Source organism: Petaurus breviceps, unplaced genomic scaffold (genome assembly GCF_028583685.1).
Source record: "Petaurus breviceps papuanus isolate PSGF00001 unplaced genomic scaffold, PetGlider_PUasm1.0 90808, whole genome shotgun sequence".
Classification (NCBI taxonomy): Eukaryota; Metazoa; Chordata; class Mammalia; order Diprotodontia; family Petauridae; genus Petaurus; species Petaurus breviceps.
Window position 1 is genome coordinate 13,214,938 of NW_027187349.1, and position 21,375 is coordinate 13,236,312.

The following is a 21,375-nucleotide window of genomic DNA, read 5'->3' on the forward strand; positions in this document are numbered from 1 at the left end:
GTGGTTTTCCAGCCTCCTTGTAAATTATTCTCCCCCTTGTCTTCGAGATCTAGTTAAACTGGTCTTGTCTTTGTTCCTCACACACAATACTCCATCTCCAATCTCCAAGCCTTTGCACTGGCTGGCCCATGCTCAAAATGTTCTCCCTCCTCACCTCCACCTCATAGAGTTCTTCTTTTCCTTCAGGACACAGCTCAGGTATGACCTTGGACATGATGTCTTTTCTGATCCTCCTAGCTGCTACCTTGTACTTATGTTCTTTATAATGATGCTTCGAGTGCACACACACACGTTTGTTGTCTGCCTCATTATAATATAATAACTAACATTTACATAGAGCTTACTATGTGCCACTTTACAATTTCTCATTTGAGCCTCACAAAAATCTTGTGAGGTAGATGCTATTATGATTCCCATTTTATGGATGAGGAAACTGAGGCTAAGTGACTTGGTCAAGGTCACACAACTAGACAGTGTCTGAGTTTGGGTTTTTAACTCAGTTCTTCCTGACTCTAGGTCCAGCACTCCATTTACTAACTGCCCCTGTAAGTTCCTTAAGAGTAAGGATCTCTTCATTCTTTGCATTTGTATCCCCATGCCTAGTACATAGTTGGTCCTTAAGAAATGCTTGCTGAGGGGTGGTTAGGTAGTGCAGTGAATAGGGCACCAGCCCTGGGGTCAAGAGGACCTGAGTTCAAATCTGACCTCAGACACTTAACACACACAAAAAAACTAGCCATGTGACCTTGGGCAAGTCACTTAACCTCAATTGCCCTACCTTCCCCCCTCCAAAAAAAGAAAAAAAAAGAAATGCTTACTGATTCATAGATTAACATCTGTTAACTGAATCAAAGTTTAGTGACAAAAAACTACTATGAATGAGAATATTTTTTAAATAAACTTGATTTATTAATCTCAGAAGCATATATTTGAAAAATAGCTATACATATATTATGACATTATTTGTAGTTTATAATTTCTCACTTGTAGATTTATATATTGACTCATGAATCCCTTGCAAAAGTTCTGTGCTCTGCACCCTCTTAGGCATTCACTACATACATATTGGTAGCCGCTAGTCTTGACAACCCAATACTAGAGTGTTTTAAGAAAGAGAGGATTGCCACCATAACAAAATCTATAGAAATTAAGAGATGGTATTAATGAGAAAAGAATATTAGATTTTCTAGTATAGAGGTCATTGATAACCTCTGAGAGAACAGTTTTAACATAGAATAGTTATAACAGAGTGGTAGGAACAGAAACCAGATTGCAAGAGATTAAGGAGTGAGTGTAGAATACACTTTCAAGATGTTTGACCCCAGAAAGGAAAGGGAGAGAGAGAGAGAGAGAGAGAGAGAGAGAGAGAGAGAGAGAGAGAGAGAGAGAGAGAGAGAGAGAGAGAGAGAGAGAGAGAGGGAGAATCATAGCTAGAGGGAATGGCTTGATATATTCAAAGTATTTTTAAGATGGGGAGAATTGAACTTATAGACAATTCAGTTCAACAAATACTTTATGAAAGCTACTTTGGAAGTATAGTGGCAACCACACTGGGATACCCAGGATGGCTGCTAGCACAGGTTCTTAGATCTACATTCCTAGGAAAGATAGCTGTTTTAGAGGTCAACAATCTTTTAAAATTACATCCAGTAGTTCAGGGGAAAAGTCAGCACTCTGAACTTCAGAGAAAATACAAGCAGAGAAAGAAAGACCAACAGACAAGGCTCAGACTGCCTGAATCAGCTATGCACTTTACATACATCCCTGGATCAAGAGAGCCTTTACATCTGAGCAGTCAGGGAGCTCTGAACACACTATCACTCAGAGTCTCCACCAGGGAATCACAAGATCCTTCTCCTAAGCATGGGCCCAAAGCAAAATGCCAACTCAGAGTATTTGTACACTTCTCAGAGCCAGAAGGCATTGCAATCCTCCCGACTCAGTACCTCATTAGAAATTAGCAAAAGGTATAAAAGCCTTCCTACAAGCAAGCCTCCTCTAAGCAAGCTTTCCTTGGGTTCCATATGTGAGGCCTATTAATGGTTGGGGAAGATCTTACTCCTATGAACATCACAGGACGACATTGCAGGATTACAACGATGAGTAAGGTACACTACATACATACATACATACATACATACATGTATGTATACTGAAAGAAAGAAGGAAAGGAAGGAAGGAAGAAAGAAAGAAAGAGAGAGAGAAAGAAAGAAAGAAAGAAAGAAAGAAAGAAAGAAAGAAAGAAAGAAAGAAAGAAAGAAAGAAAGAAACAGAGAAAGAGAGAAAGAAAGAGAGGGAGGAAGGAAGGAAGGAAGGAAGAAAGAAAGAAAGAAAGAAAGAAAGAAAGAAAGAAAGAAAGAAAGAAAGAAAGAAAGAAAGGGAGGGAGGGAGGGAGGGAAGGAAGGAAGGATGGAAGAAGGAAGGAAGGAAGGAAAGAAAGAAAGAGAAAGAAAGAAAGAAAGTTCCAGAATGATCTAGTTGCATCTCACTGAACTTTATGAGAGCTTGCTTTTTTTCTTAGCATATTGGTAGTAGATTTGATCTTGTTAAATCGATTAGCCAAAATCATTTTAAGTGAATGAGTATCCCATTGCCTTATTTTCAGTCAATGGTGCCAACCAGCTATCTTGAAATGTAGTCCACAGACCCTGAGACAACTCAATCAGTCCATGTTTTTTTACTTGTGTAGCCAGCTGAACAATGCTCTTTTGTTGGCTGTTTGGCCTACATAGCCAATTCCTCTCCGAACCAGGTGGCTTAGAAGTACTCACATAAAGTCTTTGCTGAACTTCCAACACTACAGGCAGCAGCAAACCGAACAAGCCAACCCTTCAGAACAACCTTTACTATTCATAAACTCCAATGAATGTTGCTTGTTTCCCAAGTGGAGCTCCATGTTTTCCAGACATCTCCAGGATTCAGGGCTTATGCAATAGTTTGGGATTTTTTTTCCCCAAAGCTTGTTAACTATACAGATATTAGATGGTGTGTCCTTTGTCCCTGGTGGTGTGCCTGTTTTCACATTTTGTATACTAGAGGAATGAGGCAGAATGGAAATAATCTTTTTTTTTCTTCTAAAAAACAGTTGTAAAAAAGGAGTGTTTGGACCCCTTGCCAATATTCCTTTTTCATCTGTTTTTTGAAGTACAATTGAGTCTCCTTCCAAAGTTAATAAACTATGTATGTACTTTTACCCAGCAGCATCACTATTAGGTCTCTAGCTCCTCAGGAATAAAAGAAAGGATGATGGCTAGGTGGCACAGTGAATACAGCACTGGCCCTGGAGTCAGCAGGACCTGAGTTCAAATCTGGCCTCAGACACTTAACACTTGTTAGCCATGTGACCTTGGGCAAGTCACTTAACCCCAATTGCCCTACCTTCCCCTGCTCCAAAAAGAAAAAAAAAAAGGAAAAAGACCTATATGTACAATGATCTCTATGAAAGCTGGGGCGGCTATGTGGCACAGTGAATAGAGAACCGGCCCTGGAGTCAGGAGGAGCTGAGCTCAAATTCAGCCTCAGACACAAAAACTGGCCGTGTGACTTTGGGCAAGTCACTTAACCCCAATTGCCTTCCAAAAAGCAAAAAAAAAAAAAAAGTATATCTATGAAAGCTAGCTTTGTTGTGACAAAGAACTGGCAACGGAAGAGATAGCCATCAGTTGGGGGATGGCTGAACAAACGATGGCATATGGACTTATTAGAATACTATTGTGCCATAAGAAATGATGAAATCTGGGCCCTGAACTGATCGTGAGTGAAGTGAGCAACAGGAGAATAACTTATACAATAACAAACTCTTTGAAAGATTCTGATCAATGCAATGACCACCCACAATTCTCAATCACCAATAAAGAAGCAGGCTACCCATTTCCTGATATAGAAGTGATAGATTCAAGGCACAAAATGAGACAGACATTGTTGGACATAAGTCATTTGTTTTGCTTGGCTGTACAAATTTGTTGCAAGGATTTTGTTTTTCTTTTTTGTTTTCCAGTGGTGAAGTGGTGGTGGGATGGAGAGAAAATAAATGTTTGTGTAGAGGAAAATGAAAAACAAGATAATGTTGAGAGAGAGAGAGAGAGAGAGAGAGAGAGAGAGAGAGAGAGAGAGAGAGAGAGAGAGAGAGAGAGAGAGAGATTTACAAAAGATTAGAAATGAGCCTTGTTTGGAAAAATGGTTTGGCAAACACTTTCTTAGTAATCGTCCTGTAAAACAGGTTATACACATTGTTGTTGTTAGAGATCAAATGACATATTATAGAACCCTAGCATTTTTGTGCTTAGAGGGGGTATTGGTGACCATCTAGTCCAAACTCTTCATTTTACAGATAAAATAGAGGGCAAAAGATTAAATGCTCAGGGTCACACAATTCAAGGTCACAAAGTTAGTAAGTGATAATATAAGTGTGGTAAGAAAATGACCCTGAGGCAGATGATGCACCATTTTCTGTAGAGTGGGATAACAGTTTATTAACATAATATGCACAAGACAGGTCAGGCTTGGGTCAGCAACCACATTAGGACTGAAAAGACCATCTTTATTGAGACCCTATTGAAACCCAAAAGGATGTAAGGAGAGATTGGGGTAGCTGGAAAGCCTTATAATTAGCTGCAGCTGGGGAAAGTGGGTTGGCCTTCAGGTATGGCTAGTTAAGCCTTTGTCTGACAATTAAGAAATGCTGATTGCTTTATGGGTCTCAGCTAGCTCTCTTAAGCTTGGCCAGAATCTACCCCAAAATCAGAATCAAAATCAGAACTACTCCAATCACTATCTCTCCCTATCCTCCTTCCTCCTTAGCTTTCCTCTTAGCCTCACCCCTAACTGATGTTAACAGGCTAGGACAGGTAAACAAAGCAAGGATCCCATTTTAAACTGCTTGGCTAGTAAATGGGGGAGGAGAGGAGGAATGATCACATTATTTAACCACACTTTCAGTTCAGACTGGGAGAGAATGTCTTTTGAGCTAGACTGAGAAATGGGGTTTGACAAAATGGGGAATAGGATGTATTATAGAGTAATATTATTATATGATGAAGCATAATATTAATTTTCCTCATCAGCTAACTTTGGACCTAGAACAGGTGATGTGAAGGGTGAAGAGGTCTTAGATAATTCCAAGGAAGTCAATCTAACCCCAAATCACTTTGGGATTCTATACTTTGTCTGGTCTTAGAATTCTAGATAAAAATTTTAAGCAATCAGGGTTAAGTAACTTGCTCAAGGTTACATGGCCAGTTATTATTTCTGGGTGTGGTGCTGAGTATCTGAGCCTGGATTTGATCCAGGTCATCCTGACACCGGAGCCGTGCTCTTACTCTCTGAGCCACCTGGCCGCCCCTAGAATTCTAGATAATCTTGAGGAATATGTAGAAAAATTACCACTGGAGTTAGATTGACTCCATTGGTATACTAATCAAATCCTGGCCACTCTCAGTTATCCAGACCAATTTTCAGTCTCCCTGGATTTTTCCCAGTCTATTCAGGGGACAACTCTAAAGGCTGTTGAGCAGGAGTTCTTAACCTCTGGTCCATGGATCCCCAAGGGATCCTGTGACACATTTCAAGGGGTCAGTGAAATTAGATAAGAAAAGGGGGCAGTTAGGTGGTGCAGCAAACAGAGCACTGGTCCTGGAGTCAGGAGGGCCTGAGTTAAAATCCGGCCTCAGACACTTAACACTTACTAGCCTTGTGACCTTGGGCAAGTCACTTAACCCCAATTGCCCTTCTTTCCCCCCTGCAAAAAAAAAAAAAACGATAGGAAAAGATGAGATTTTTGTTTCAATATATTTATTTAATCTTTCCCTTTAGATTATGAGCTCCATGAGGGAAAGAATTATTATTATTATCGGCTTTTCTTTGTATCCTCACTGTTTAGCACAGGGACATAGTAGGCATTTGATAACTACCTTAATTTAATAAATAATTTATTAAGTGACTGAATTTTGTTTCCTTTGTAATCATAATATATTTTATTTTCTGCACATAAAACAACTCTTGAGTAGGGAGTGCATAGACTTCTTCAGCTGCCAAAGGGGTCTATGACTCAAAAAAAAAAAGAGTCAAGCAACCCCTTTTCTTGAGTCATGCTAGGAGTAGGCAAAGGATCATGGAGCTACAACCCAATTTATACTAGTTACCAAACTGCCATAATATTTTAATTTCCCAGAAAAAAAAATGCTCCTTGGGACTCAGCAATTAGTTAAATAAGCTGCTTTTATTTCTACTTACCTAGCACACCTAGCTGTTGACAAGTTGCTTTATTTAGCAAAGTTAGTGCTTTAAATTGTTGGTAGATACCCATAGATCTAGTTATGTAAGAAGGTTCCTGGTTCTGCCAAATGCTGAGAAATTTCCTTCTAAGACTTAGTCACTTAAGCCCTCCATCACTAGAGAGTGAACTCAAGGGTGCTCGAGCGCTCGCTTGCGCACACACACACACACACACACACACACACACCACACCACACCACACCACACCACACACCCCCCCCTCCTTGTGAAGGAGATGAGACCCAGAAAAGTCAAATTATCTGCAATCAATACCAGAGCCAAGACTACCATTGACCTAGGGCAAACAGACCTTTGCTCTGTGTGTCACCCAATACAATCTCACGTATAAATGGGGCTCACAGATTGGAGGGAACAGAAGAAACAGCAGGATGGTGACTGAATAAAGAAGGAAATGCCAGTCTACATGGAATTCCTACTTAAAGTACCTATCCCAGCGATGCCATGAACAAGAAGGTGCTTCTCATCGAGGAGGCAAAGAGTTAAAATGAAAATCCGCATAAGAATGCTGCTTTGGGGCAATGTTTTCTCAGTATTTAGTCACAACTCATTTTTATAAACACTGGAGCATATGGTTCTTATGAACTCAAAACACTGTTTATTTTTTTTAGCAACTTTTTATAGATCTAATAAATGTCAAAATATTTGATTTCTCTTCAGAAAGAAAATTCCAGCTTTGAGTATTTTATTCCTTAAGAAAAAGTTTATCAATGAATCAGGAGGGAAAGCATGATACCTAATATTCAGGAATGCAATTAATGTTAATATAGGAGACATTATATCAAAGGAAAGCTGGCTCTTAGGTGGACAAAAGAATGTTCTAAAACTCAGTGATAATAGCCATTCTCCTGACATGAGAGATGTCAGAGGCAGCTTTGTGGTATAGTAGAGTGATGGAAATGGAATCATGAAGACCTGAGCTTGAATTCTGGGTTACCTAGTCTGTTTCCCTATCTATTTTTTTTTAAGATTTTCCTTTTTGCTTTTTGGAGGGGGAAAGGTAGGGCAATTGGGGTTAAGTGACTTGCCCAAGGTCACACTGCTAGTTTTTTGTGTTAAGGGTCTGAGGCCACATTTGAACTCAGGTTCTCCTGATTCCAGGGCCAGTGCTCTATTCACTGTGCCACCTAGCTGCCCCAGTTTCTCTATCTAATAAATGAAGGAATTGGGCTCAATAGCCTCTAAGCTACATTTTAGCTCCAAATTTGTGATCCTGAATTCCATTTGACTCTGCGCTTTACATATCTGAAGGCTGGAGTGTTCTGAACACATTGTGTAGGAATCTTCACTAATAATGATAATGACAAGTATTTAGCACCATAAGGTTTAAAACTTTCTTTACAAATATTATTTATTCTCACAATAACCCTGGGAAATAAGTGTTATTATCCTCATTTCACAGATTTAGAAACTGAGGTACAGGTTAAGTGACTTGCCCAACGTCACACATCTAGTAAGTGTCTGAGTCAGGATTTGAACCACGTGTGGCCTCGAGCCTACAGTTCCCCACCCCTAAACATTCAAAGTCTTTTCTCCCATCAGTACATAGAGTCTAAGAGAAAGTGGGCTCGAGCTTAGAAAGCACAAGAGGTAAAGGACTAACTCCCAGTTTCTAGCTGCTATAAGTTCTCCCCCAGCCCCCGCAAAGAATATTAATGAAATAAGCATTAGGTATGTTGCAGCTTTCTGCTAGGTTCCTTATAGAGTCTTAAGGCTGCCTTTCCTCAGTGTGTCTAATGTAGCCTTGGTTTCTGATGTAGACTGTTGCCAGCTACTACTGTCCCAGGGATGCTACAAAGACAATAGTATGTCCAAGTTCCCCAGCCCTCTGAAATCCACTAAGTTTTTCTTTGTTCAAAAGATTGGAGGGATGAGACTGGTTCATCTGTCCCCCCATCCCCTGAAAGATTCCCTTTGAGGAGCTTGGAAAGAGAAGCTATCACCTCTCCAACTCCAGGCACTCAAATATCCCTGTTCCAAATTGATCAGTTGTTTTCTACAAAACTTAAAGGATGTGACTGTATTTCTTCAACAAATTCTAACATATTCCTTGTGTTATTTCACTTATCTGAATTACTAAAAATATTCCCAAAATATTTTTCACTCCTAAATTGATCAAGGATTTTCTAAAATACTTAGCCAAAATGCCTTTGATTTATTGACTCAATACATATGTCTAAGATCTCTTTACAACTAGCTCCTACTTCTGATTGATTGGCTCAATTAAGATAAATCAGGACTCAGGATAGAGTGCCAGGTCTGGAGTCAGGAAAACCTGAATTCAAATCTAGCTTCAGACACTTACTAGATGCTATAGAGACTTTCATACTTACTGTGTGACCCTGGGCAAATATCTTAACCCTGACTGACTCCAAAAAAAAAATAGTGAAGACTCACTGTGATTACTGAGGTAGGGGTATGGGACATGCCAGGGTGTGCTGGGAATAGCTCAAATTTGCTTGTGAAAGCCGAATATTAAATTGTCTGTGTGAGTATTTATACTTCAGAAATCGGCAAACTCTACAAATCAGAACTTGAATTACTTTAATTGTCTAGATTTAAGAAAGTGATGGAGAAAATATTAACAATGCTGAATAACTTAAAAGTGTGTCATGAGTACTCTCCCTCTCCCAGAGAGCTGGTTGTTAAATATTTTCTGGTTGTTAAACCATGTTGAATGTCTAGACTTTTTTTTCACTGGAGACACTTTTCTTATGTCTCATTCTGAAATCATACACTGACAAGGTTCTCACTTCTAGCAAGTATCAAGAGCAAGAAGTGAGCTGAAAGTATTAGACATCTCTATCAATTCCACGGTCAGGACTGGCTTTCTTTGAGAAGAGTAGGCAAAGGGACCCCATGAACACCTGCTCACCATCCAGGTTATTATTTTTAGTCATGATCTCTCTACTTCCTAGCTCTGTGACCTCAGGCAAATAACCAACCCTCTCGGGGTTTCAGTTCTCTTATTTGGAAAATGAGGAGGTAAATTGAACCTTCCCGTCCCTTCCAACTCTAACATTCTCTGATTCTCTCCTTCCCTGATTTTCAGTTGATAGCCAATCGGATTTCTGGGAACTCCCCAGACACGACACAGCATCTTTGTCTGCCCCAATTCAGTATCCTACTCTAGGGTGACCTCTTTGTGTCATCCTGGATACTTAGGACAAATGACTTAGGTCAAAACCAAGCTATGGGGCAAGATCAGTCAAAGGAGGGGGAGACATCATGAAAGCCGCTCTCCTCAGGGACTGAGGCTGCTACCTTTAGATGTCAAATTCCTCAGTTCAGATAATGATTTTCATGCCTTGTCCCTGTAACCTTATACACAAACAACCCCCATGCTCATTCCTGATTGTGATCTATAGGGTCTCTAGTCCTGAAACAACTCCAAAGGGTGTTGGGCTTTTTCTTGGCATTCAAATAAGAGGACTTGGAATGTTTAGTTTTATTTTTCAAGCCTTCTCCTTGCCATAAATTATTTTCAGAGATATTACTCCATCCTTCAGACAAATATTTTAAAGGAGCAAAGTACACCACTAGAACCAGTTATTTTCTCTTGATTTTAAAAATGAAATAACTTTGGTTGACAGAAATAAAGAGTTGGCATATAATGTCAAAAATTCAGATATGGAAGAGATCTCAGAGAATAGTTAGTCAACTCTCTCATTTTACTGATTAGAAAATTGAAGCTTACTTCGATTTCAATTCAATTTGATTTGGGGAGGTTACTTGGCCAAGTTCATACAGGTAGTGAGTGAGTGTCAACAACAGGATTTGAAACCAGTTCCTGTGACTCCAGAGCCAGTGATCTAAACCAAATATTAAGGTAGCCACAAAAACAGTGACCGTTAATGCAAAGCCCTGACCAAGTAGTAACATTTGTGTATGACTTTATCCCTGCCTTCATAGAACTCACAATATAACAGAGGAAATAGGATACAGACATGGCTAAATGAAAAATTCATAGTAATATACCAAAGGCATCTGAGATTTATAAATCAAAGTGCTCTGTGAGATCTGAGTGGGAAATCATTAACAATAGGGGAGAACAGATGATCAAGAATCAAAGAGAAGTCAGAGGATGAGGACTGGGGAAAAAGAAGATCAGAGGGTTCAACTGAATTGAATAAACATTGTTAAATAAGTGCCACTGTGAGCCAGGTACTGTAGTGTTAGTTTCTGGGGATGCAAAGACCAAAATGAAAAAGTCTGATTTTAAGGTGCTGCAGCTTGAGGAGTGGTAAGAATTCCAAGAGATGGAGGGGAGGAGGCTGAGCATTTGATGCCTAAGAGGACATTAAGTGGTTTGCTTTGAGAATGGTTTTCATGGAGGGGTCAGGATAGAAGCCTTAATTGCAAGGAATCAAAGAGAGAGTAGGCAATTAGGGAATAGAGGCATCGTGTCTGAGCAATTTTTCAAGAAGTTTCATGGAGCAGTAGAGGACATAGAGCAGTGGCTAGATGGTGAAGGGTCAAAGGGAGGTTGGGGTTTTTTGGCTGTGTTTTTCAGGATTTTAGGAAAGCTCAAAGGAATGGGGGAATCAAGGATATAGGCAAAGAGATTATCCTTAGTGAGTCAGATCTCTTCTGTAACCAGAGGGAGAGATGATTCAGAGCTTTGAAGAATGGATAAGGGGAGTTGAGAGGGTTTTATGTGGGAGGGCCTCAATCTCTCAGAGAAGGAGGTCAGACTTCCTTAAAGTGTATGTATGTGTTGAAGGGTGAGGGACGGGTTATACTCTTGATGAGAGATGTAATTTGGAATTTGCAATGCTCTTAAGGATTAGATAAGAGTAGAATAGCGGTTGTTCAGCCTTTTTAGTGGTGTCCAACTCTTTGTGACCCCATTTGAGGTTTTCTTGTCAGAGATATGGAGCTGGTTTGTCATTTTCTTCTCCAAAGACTAGAATAGAAGGCTTTTCAAATGGCAATGACAATAGGGCAGGAAGGGGGCACAATGAATAGTGGCAGGAAGATGTATCTTCATGAGTGCAAATCTGATCTCAGATACTTAGTGGCTGTGTGTCCCTAGACAAGTAACTTAACCCTGTTTGTCTCAGTTTCCTGAGTTGTAAAATGAGTAGAGAAGGAAAAGCCAAACCATTCCAGTACCTCTGCCAAGAAAACCCCAAAAGGGATCATGAAGAGTCAGACAGGACTGAAAAACAACTGAACAACAAAGTTTAGTTTGGGAGCTTTTGCTATATGTGCTTACTGGGATTTTCTTTGTTTCACAGGTAGTGAAGAGGTTGTTTGTTTGCTTTTAAGAGGTTGGCATGCTGCCTTTGGCATGAATCCGTCATTACTGGTACAGGCTAGTCTGTGTATTGCTGGAGATTAATGGAATACAGAAAAGTCTTCTCAGCCCTTTCTTAACTTTGCACCCCCAATCCCAGGATATTAAAATTGACTGGCCCCTTGAGATCCATTTAATGCACCCTCCTCATTTTACAGATGTGGAAGCTGAGGGCAATGAAAATAAAGCCCTGCTTAGTAGAATGGTTTCACCTAAAGACTCTTGAATCTTCAGATTTAACTCTACTGGTGGTATGGGAAATAGTGCATTTTGGAAAAAAAAAAAAAGTCTTCGGAAAGTTCAGTTCCAGCTAAAGTGAAACTATACGAAATCCCAAAATCAAAGTGGTATTTGACTAACAAGAGAATCCATTGATGTTGACACTACACGGTTTTTGGCAAGCTGTCCCTTTGTGTTAGTTTTATTGTTTGGCAATATTCTATGTTGCTCTGTGCAATGAACGGTGCTCACTTCATTCCACCTCCAAGCTTACCTTGATTATAAACTTAAGAAGCACATTTATACATTAGGTATCTGTAGTATGAATTAAAGATCTACTAATCAGATTTTGTGCCTAGGGAGGGAAAAGATTTTAATATATCCAATAATAAAAGAGCAAATGCTTACATTGAACTTTCGGGATAGAATTTTTATATTTTCTAGTAGAAAGAATTCTTGCTGTAACAAGCCTAACACAGAGCCTGGCACATAGTAGGCCCTTAAAGCCTGCTTGTTGACATGACTTAACCTGAACCACAAAAGACTAATTTAGCTGTGTGATAAATACAATGTTTTTAAGTTTCGTGAGCAGTGTCTTTCTCCTTTATGCATTTTGGTTTAAGGGGACAGGAAAAAATAATCAGGCCCTCATTCCCTGTTCTTTGGTCTCTGTTAACTTGACAGAGTCACAAACGTCATTTCTTATGAACCTTAATTTTGTGGAGTAGTTCAAATGGCACTGGTCACAGGAAATACTCCAGTAATTTTTTTCCCCTTCAATCTTAAGTTTGTGTTGCTTACATAGATTTGTCTTCTTTTTTTCTTTCACTAAAACAGCATTTCTTCTTTTCCCATCAGAGTTTATAGTCCTTTGGAGTCTCAGAAGACAGTGTTCGGAGATGTATGTCCCCTGCTTACATCTCTCTTAGATGGGTAAGTTAAGAAAAAATAATAATTTTGATGTCAGCACTAACATTTGTAATTAATTTTCCAAAGGAATTGTATGCTTTTTTGCTTATATTATATAAAAAAGAAAATACAATTACAGTTTTGTCATGCAATAGTATAGGCATATTCCCCCCCCCAAAAAAGGTTTCCCAGGTTAATATCATTTCCCAAAATGTCACTAACATATTATAACCCCCCACATAAAAAGTATGAAACCCCATTGGTAATGCCATTCAATCAATCATCTTTTAGAAGAGCATTCTAATGCAAACTGTCGCCTGTAATGTTGTTTCACCTGACATCATGTTTTCAAAGAACCAATGAACACCAATAGGTTACACAGGGTTATACCTATATGAACTCTGAAACATTTCTCATATGTGGAGTGTAGTTGAACCTGCTGACCAATTGGTCCTGTAGCTGTGAATATGGCGATGGTTATTTAGGACTTCACTTCAGAACTGTACTTTTACCACAATAAGTAGGATTATGACCATTTCTGTGATGTCATTTGCTCTTTTCTCCTATGTTTATTTCATGTTTCAGAACATTTAAAAAATGTAATAGGAACAATCTGTCAGTAACATTAGCTTCAGAAAGGGAATGTCTCCCTCTGGGAATCAGCATCCTGTTCATCACAGACAGGGCTCCTGTTCACTTCAAAAGGATCTTTTCATGGCTAGGTAATAGTAAAATCTGACCTGATTTTGATCTCCTATAGCCCAGTGCAGGGGTGGGGAACCTGGAGCCTTGAGGCCACATGTGGCCTTCTAGGTCCTTGGGTGCAGCCTTTTGACTGAGTCCAAGTTTTACAAAACAAATCCTTTTATTAAAGGGATTTGTTCTGTGAAGTTTGGATTCAGTCAAGGGTAGCACTTGAGGACCTGAAGGGCCACATGTGGCCTTGAGGCCATACGTTCCCCATCCCTAGAGAAAGGAAATTCATTGAACAATAATTTATAGATTGTCCTTATTCACTTAATAGACTCTCAGGAGGCACAGACTTTCCACATAGGTTTTGTAAGCCTGCGTAAATTCAGTTTTACAGGTTGCATTGACTTTCCAAAAGAGAGATGATTTCTATTTAGAATTATCAAACAAAAACTCATATGCAATCAGCAGCTAAAGAATAGACCCTTTTGTAAAGGTTCTATGTGTATCCACAGTATACTAAGCACTGAATGAACATACAACCTGTCTCAAGATATAGATTGTAATATTCTTTTAGACTTCATCTGTGATTTCACCGATATTCCCAGGGAGGAATATCTCCTAGTGAGGAAACTCCCTCTACCAATTCAGAGATAATAGTTGTTCTGTAACTGATAGCCTTAGAGAGCTATCTTTACAAGAAGTAAAGTGATTTGTCCAAGGTCACACAATAAGTATGGGTGAAAGGCAAGACTTAAGGGGAGCTAGGTGGCACAGTGAATAGAGCACCAGCCATGGAGTCAGGAGGACCTGAGTTCAAATCTGACCTCAGACACTTAACACTTGTTAGCCATGTGACCTTGGGCAAGTCACTTAACCCCAATTGCCTTGCCTCCTCCAAAAAGCCAAAAAAAAAAAAAAGGCAAGACTTGAACTCAAGTCTTTCTGATTCTAAGGATGGCTTTCTATCCACCATTGTAGATATTGTCTCCTATAGAGTATCTCACTATATATAAAAACAAAACATAATATTACAAAACAACACACAACACAACATAATATACCACAAGACAACATGACACAATATAATGTAACATAGGGATAGAGACCAGACTTGTGATTTCACGGTATAGGGAACTCTCAAGTGAGGAAACTCCCTCTACCAATGCAGATAGAGCAGTTGTTCTGTATCTTGTAGTCTTCTTAGCAATTTGCCTAGACAGAGGAGAGAGAAGTTGAATGATTTTCCCAGGGTCACACAGTCAGTCTTAATCTTGGGCAGGGCTTAAGGCCAAGTCTTCCTGGTTTCAAGGCCAGTTCTCTATGCTGCTTCTTTAAAATGACACAACATGGCATCCCATACCAAGCATGCAGAATCCACATGGATGGCCCGCACAAAGCACTCTTTCCCGTGATGTCGTGGAGCTTCTGTTTGACCTTTTCTTCCTGAATGCTGAGATTTCTACATTCATTTAGGAAATATTCTTCCCTTGAAAACTTATCATTGTCAGCCATCATTTAAGCAGAAGCAGATTCCAGAAAAGAGAAAGAAAGGCTCGTGGGTCAAAGCCATCTGTCTCAGAGCTGCTTTTTCATTACAAATATGAAACAGATGACATTGTTTTGAGCTTTCATTTCTCCCTGTGGGGCTGCTTTTTTTTAAATTATGAACTCCAGAATAGTCTGAAACATCCCTGTAAGAAATAACATTTTGAATGCCAATGATGTCCTGTGGATACTATTCCAAAAGCCAAAAGAATGCAGATGGCTAGGCATAGGAAGGGGGGGCTGAGGAGAGGAAGAGAGGAATGAAGGGTTTTTTGGGTCGTGTGTGTGTGTGTGTGTGGGTGTGTGTGTGTGTGTGTGTGTGTTTCCTTTTTCCATAGATATCTATATCTTTAAACTTGTCATTTGGGAAAAGGAAAACAAGGGTGAGAGGAATTGTCATTGATTTTTCGATTAGTCTTCAGTGGAAGTAAGAGTTTATCCTGGAGATCAATGCTGCCTGGAATTACTAATGACTTTTGGGACATTCTCCCTATGTGAATCAGAGATTTCAATTAATCCAAATTGCACTTTCACTCTCTCTGCCTGTGTCATCTTTCTCAGAACAAACAAACCAACCAACCCCGGAGCAACAGTTATGAGGACTCTGCCAGGTTGAAGAGAAAAATTTGAGCCAGAGTCCGGTAAGATTTCAGATTTTCATAGGTGCTGTGCACCAAGCAAGCCTTAGTATTAATCTCTAAACTTTTTTCAATCTCTAAACCCAACTGGACATTTAAAATTTCTAGAAAAATGACCAGTACAAAGAAGTGTTATTTTATAAACTAAACTTCTCCCAAATGCCAAGGATCTCCTAGTTTTTCTCCTTATTGATGGCACACATACTTTATGCTTTATCAGAGAAATCAGAATAACATGATTAAAAGGGACTTTAATAATGCATGTGGTACTGGAGGCAAGATCGTCTTCAAACCATCACAGGTCAACGGCATTTCATTTCTTGGAGCCTCTGTTGTAAAATGATAGGAATTAGGTGACATGGTTTCCATGGTATCTCTTACTTCTAAAAGTCTGTGATCCTAATGCAGCTTACTACTATAATATAATGTCCTCCATTTACATATTGTCTTAAAATGCTTTAAATATATTAGCTCATTTGAACCTCAGAACAGCCCTTAGGATTTTGGATTAGGAAGCAGCGGACTCACAGTCACACAGCTAGTAAATAGAAGAAATAAAAAAGAAAAGCACTATTTAAAACAGTTGGTGAATACTAGGTTCTGTGGACATGGAAACCATATTATTGTTAGAAAAATGTAAATGTTCTAACAATAATTGGAAATTGTGATCTTGGTCAGTCCTGGCACTTGTTGGGCTGCCAGTATAATGCTAATGATTTCTAAAAATATTTTAAAATCAAAATAAAATCCATAGACATTCACAAGGTAGGGTATACAGTATGTGTACTAGCTAGTCACATTTCTTAAGAACAAACACTGCCATTTAATAATGATGCAGTCAGTACTTACCGGAGAATAGCAATTTGACTGGCTTATTTTAGACATGGTAAGATGTCTTCATGACTCCAAGTCCAGTGGATTTGGGTTCCAATGACTAGATTTCTGACTCTATGCAAATTCCTTTACCTCTCCATTTCAATTGCTTCCTCTAAAATATGGCTAGGTCCCAGTCCCTTGAAGTGGTTGCATTTTTAAAATTTGTACTACTCAAAGATGGAATTGTTTAAAATATGGTCATTGGTTAAGGCTCAGTGGAAATATGCAACATGAATTCAAATAATGTCACCACTCCAGAGAAGGATTTGTTATTCATATTAATCAAGAGTTATCACTACCCACCTCAATAGGGTACTTGTGAGGAAATTGATTTGTGAACCCTAAAGTGCTCTATAAACATGAATTGGTGTTTATGTTACTACTACTAAAAAGGTTCTGTGGGGATTTCTACCAGTTCTCTAGAAAAGGAAGGGAATAGTATTAAGATATTCAAGTAACCCCTAAAACACCAAGGAAGAAGAAAAGAATTAATAAAATAAATGAAGCATATATGTATATGCAAGAAAATAAGAGATTTCTCACATGATTTTCTAGCAAAACTTTAAAACATGTCTTAAGATTCTAGATTGAGAGCTAGAAGAGACCTCAGAGGTTTTAAAGACCAATGTCTTCTTTAATTTCTTTTTTTAATTCTGAACTTGAAACAACAAAAAATAGAGCATTCCCACACACAGAACAAAACACAGATAGCGGATTCTTTTTTTTTTTCCTTTTTGGAGGGGCGAAGGCAGGGCAGTTGGGGTTAAGTGACTTGCCCAAGGTCACATGGCTAGTAAGTGTTAAGTGTCTGAGGCCACATTTGAACTCAGATCCTCCTGACTCCAGGGCCAGTGCTCTATTCACTGCAACTCCTAGCTGCCCCTAGATAGCAGATTCTTTAGGAAATTTTAACTCCATTTCATCCTCCTTCCTTTTTAAAAAGCATGCAATAAATGCTATGCATTGTTTTCACAATTGTCTTGCTTGTCTGTCTTCTCTCTGGACTTCCTTATGTTTTCTTTTGTGCATTTAAAAATATTACAATGAGGTTTTTTGTGGCATTTCTATTGATAATGGAGAGGAAGAAAGAAAGAAGGGGAAAAAAACCCCAACAACTATGGAACAATTAAAGTTAAACAAAATAAATCCATGCACTCTGCCCAGAAATGAATGTTTCTGCCACTTGTATACATCTTCTCTCTGTCTGGAGGTGAATAGTCTACATCATCATCACCACCACCACCATCATCACTATCAAAACTATCACCATCATCATCAGCAGCAGCATCAGCATCATCATCATCATCATCATAGGTCCTCTTATCCGAAGACAACACATGGTTGTTACAACAGTAATAAAACTACCTTCTTTACATAATTGGTTATATTTTATTTCTCCATACCAACCACTATTAGGTTAATTGTGGTTAAGGGATTTCTATATCATTAGTCCATCAAGATACTATGAAATGATTGTGATTCCTATTTTCCCCCTATAGTATGTAGGATCTCCCGAAATAGTATTTAAGTTCCTTGAGCACAGGGACTTGTTTCATTTCTGCCTTTGTATTCCCAATACCCACAGTGCCTGAAACATGATAGGTACTTAATGAATGTTTGTTCATTAATTGTAATTAGAAACTTCTGTCTTGTAGTAATTTCTATAACTTACAGTCCTAGCCATGTACCTAAAGGACAGAGAAGTTCAGTGACATGCCCAGGGACATACAACCAGTTTATGTCAGAGGAAGGACTTGAACCCCGGCTTTCCTGGATTCAAGTCCAGCTCCCTACTGGCTATACTCTGCTACCTTTATAACGTATTATACCACACACATGGCAAAACACAAGACATTAGCTCATTTGGCATCCTATATCAACTAAGTTTGTAAATTGAAAAAAGTTGAGAGATTAATGCTAAAGCTTACTTGGTGCACAGCCCATATGAAAATCTGAAATGGCACTGGAGCCCAGCTCAAATTTTTCTGTTCAACCTAGCAGACTCATTATAGCAATGAAAAATGCTAAACATTGTTATTCTGGGGAAAGGTTTGCTTGATTGATTGTTTGTTTGTTTTGAGATGAATGACCCAGATGGGGGCAGCGAAAGTGTGATCTGGATTAATTGAAATCTCTGATATACTTGGGGAAAGTGTTCCAAAAACTATTAGCATTTCCATATAGCATCAATCTCCATGATGAACTCTTAACTCCAATGAAAACAAATCATTAAGGGGAGGTGGGGGTAGGGGGCGGAATCACTAACAATTTATCTATCACCCTTGTTTTCCCTTTCCCAAATGACATGCCTAAAAATGTGGATATCCATGGAAAAACATTTTTTAAAAAAGGGAAAAAAATCCCACCAATGTTTTTGATTTGCAGGTATAATGTTTGTATTATGACTTATGGACAGACGGGAAGTGGAAAGAGTTATACCATGCTGGGACCAGATTCAGAAAGCGATCCTATTTCACCATCAGAAGCTGACCGGGAGATGGGAATCATTCCCAGAGCAATTGGAGAGCTTTTCAGGTACTGTTATAGAGGTAGATATGGAGAACCAGGAGCAAGAATTCACAGAACCCAAAAGGAAAGTGGAGTGTGGATGGGTGCTAACTCTGAACGTGAAGACGAAACCTCCTTTTTAATGAAACTATACGCGTGACTCTCTACAACACACATTTTGCAAACCCAATGTACAAGCTCTGCAGACATGTTTTTGGAGGTTGTCACTTCTGTATTTTCCAGGATTTCATTTGGGACTCTTCTTCAATGCATTGTAAACTAGTCACATCTTATGGAGGAGGGCTCCTCCTTAATCAGTTTTCCTGATTGAAGTCAAGCTAGCAGGACTGGGTATTTCTCTTCACTCTCTATAACTTTCAGGGAGGGCAAAGGTCAGTGGATAAAGTATCTTTTTCTTTGTCTTCCTCTCTTTTAGTAGGAAATATATTGTCTTTTTCTCTTTCAGAGATTCAGCCAATTCCACATGCTGAAAAGAAATTCTTATCTTTTAAGACATCCATTTTACTAAAATCAAGAATCTGAGTCCCTCGCCTCAATATCAACAAGTTACTGGCAGAGCCAGAAAGAGCCTGTAGCCTTGGACATTCCATTTCTTTGACCCAATCCCATGTATGCACTGCCTTTATTTCCTTAGCACTCACATACTCTATTAGCACTATATTAATTTGTATGTATTTATATCCTTCCTTGTCTATTTTCCTAAATCTATTTCATGAATGTCTACTATATCTATATCTATATATCTACATATCTGTATCTGTACCTATATCTACATCTATCTATTCTCTCCATATACATATATGCATAAAGACATATGTATATGTATATATATGCATATACATGTATATATGTATATATTCTAACTAGACTATAAACTCCATGAGGGCAAGGACTTTGTTTTCCATTTATTTTGCATTTCCTTGTACAGCACCTCATATTAAATCAAAGGTTCTTCTCCATACATGCTAAATGACTGTTGTTTCATCAGAATATTTCTGGGAAACACACACACACGTTTTGTTGCTTGAAGGAGCTAAATAGTTGAATCCAAACATTCCCTATTGTCATTAGGTATGAGATGACCTGGTAGATAAGCTGTGTAAGTAATTCTTTCTCAGTTTGAACAAGGAGGCAAATGGTGAAAGGCCTCTGTGTATCATTCAAATCTATCACATTTTGTCCTGAGTTCTATCCTCCTTTGACTTAGAATCCAAACAACATTGCTGATTGAAAATATGCCAGGGGCATATCAGTGTATGTGTGTTCATTACATTTGGCCAGGAGACACTGGGTACAGCCAAAAAAGGATAGGAGAACATTTGATTTGGGTCCTTTGAAGAGGGTCATAGAGGAAATTTCAACTCCATTTTAGTATTTCCAGATATCCTTCTGCATTTTTATGTAGTAAATTTTCAATTATCAAACTTGGGGAGAGAATCAGTTCCCATAGATAACATAAATGGAGCTTTCCTCCCTGCTACAGGAGTTTTTAGGCCTTAGAAAGCAGAGAGATCAAATAGCAGGGAGCCTGGATAGTCTCCAGGCAGTATTCAGGGTGGGAGTTGTGGGGAATTATTATCTTCTCCTGGATTCTTTGATGTATTTTCTCTTCTTATCTTGCAGTCCTGTGGTTCTCAAAAGGCAAGACAGTATTTTCTTGATTGAGAGGAGAGCCAGGACTAAATAGCAGGTCATATAAAAACAGTTTAGGATGAGCCTACAAATGTGATGGGTCTGTACTGGTCAGGGGGAGGGGAGAGCTAGCATAACCTTAGGTTGTATTCATAGAAGATCTTTGTCTGGACCTCTGCTTTCCATTGAACAAATTATATCTCATGTTGTACCTGCATATCTTATGTCTCCCCCCCCTCCCCGCCCCCGTTAGATTATAAACTTCTTGAGGGCAGACCATATCATTTCTCTTGATGTGCCAAATGCCTACCTATAATGCAAGGTACATGCTTATAGTCAATTTATATATGCCAACTAGCATGACAGAAAAACCAATTAGACATGCACTTCTCAGTGTATACAATCAAGCTTTATTAATAATGATTTTATTAATTAATGTGCAAACAATAAAACATTAGTCCTTCTAAGAAAAAACTACCAACCTGCTTCTTAGAAGCAATAATGAGATTTGAATGGTACACAGAGACCTTTCACCATTTGCCTCCTTGTTCAAACTGAAAAAGAATTACTTACACAGTTTATCTACCAGGTCACCTCATACCTAATGACAATGGGGAATGTTTGGTTCTAAGAACAAACTACCAACCTGCTTCTTAGAGGTCCCAGTGAACGTCTTATAAAGGTATTCACGCCAAAGTTGCCAAATGTCTCTCTCTCTCTCTCTCTCTCTCTCTCTCTCTCTCT

At 38.9% G+C, this 21,375-nt stretch overlaps 1 protein-coding gene across 1 annotated transcript in view; it reads left to right on the forward strand.

Annotated features, from left to right (window-relative positions):
- The window catches only part of KIF25 (kinesin family member 25), a 104,019-nt gene that overhangs the window by 59,117 nt on the left and 23,527 nt on the right, over positions 1 to 21,375 (forward strand). The window contains exons 10-11 of the mRNA XM_069070570.1: positions 12,668 to 12,742; positions 18,856 to 19,005. Of these exons, the coding sequence (XP_068926671.1) occupies positions 12,668 to 12,742; positions 18,856 to 19,005 (225 nt within the window). The remainder of the gene's footprint in view (positions 1 to 12,667; positions 12,743 to 18,855; positions 19,006 to 21,375) is intronic.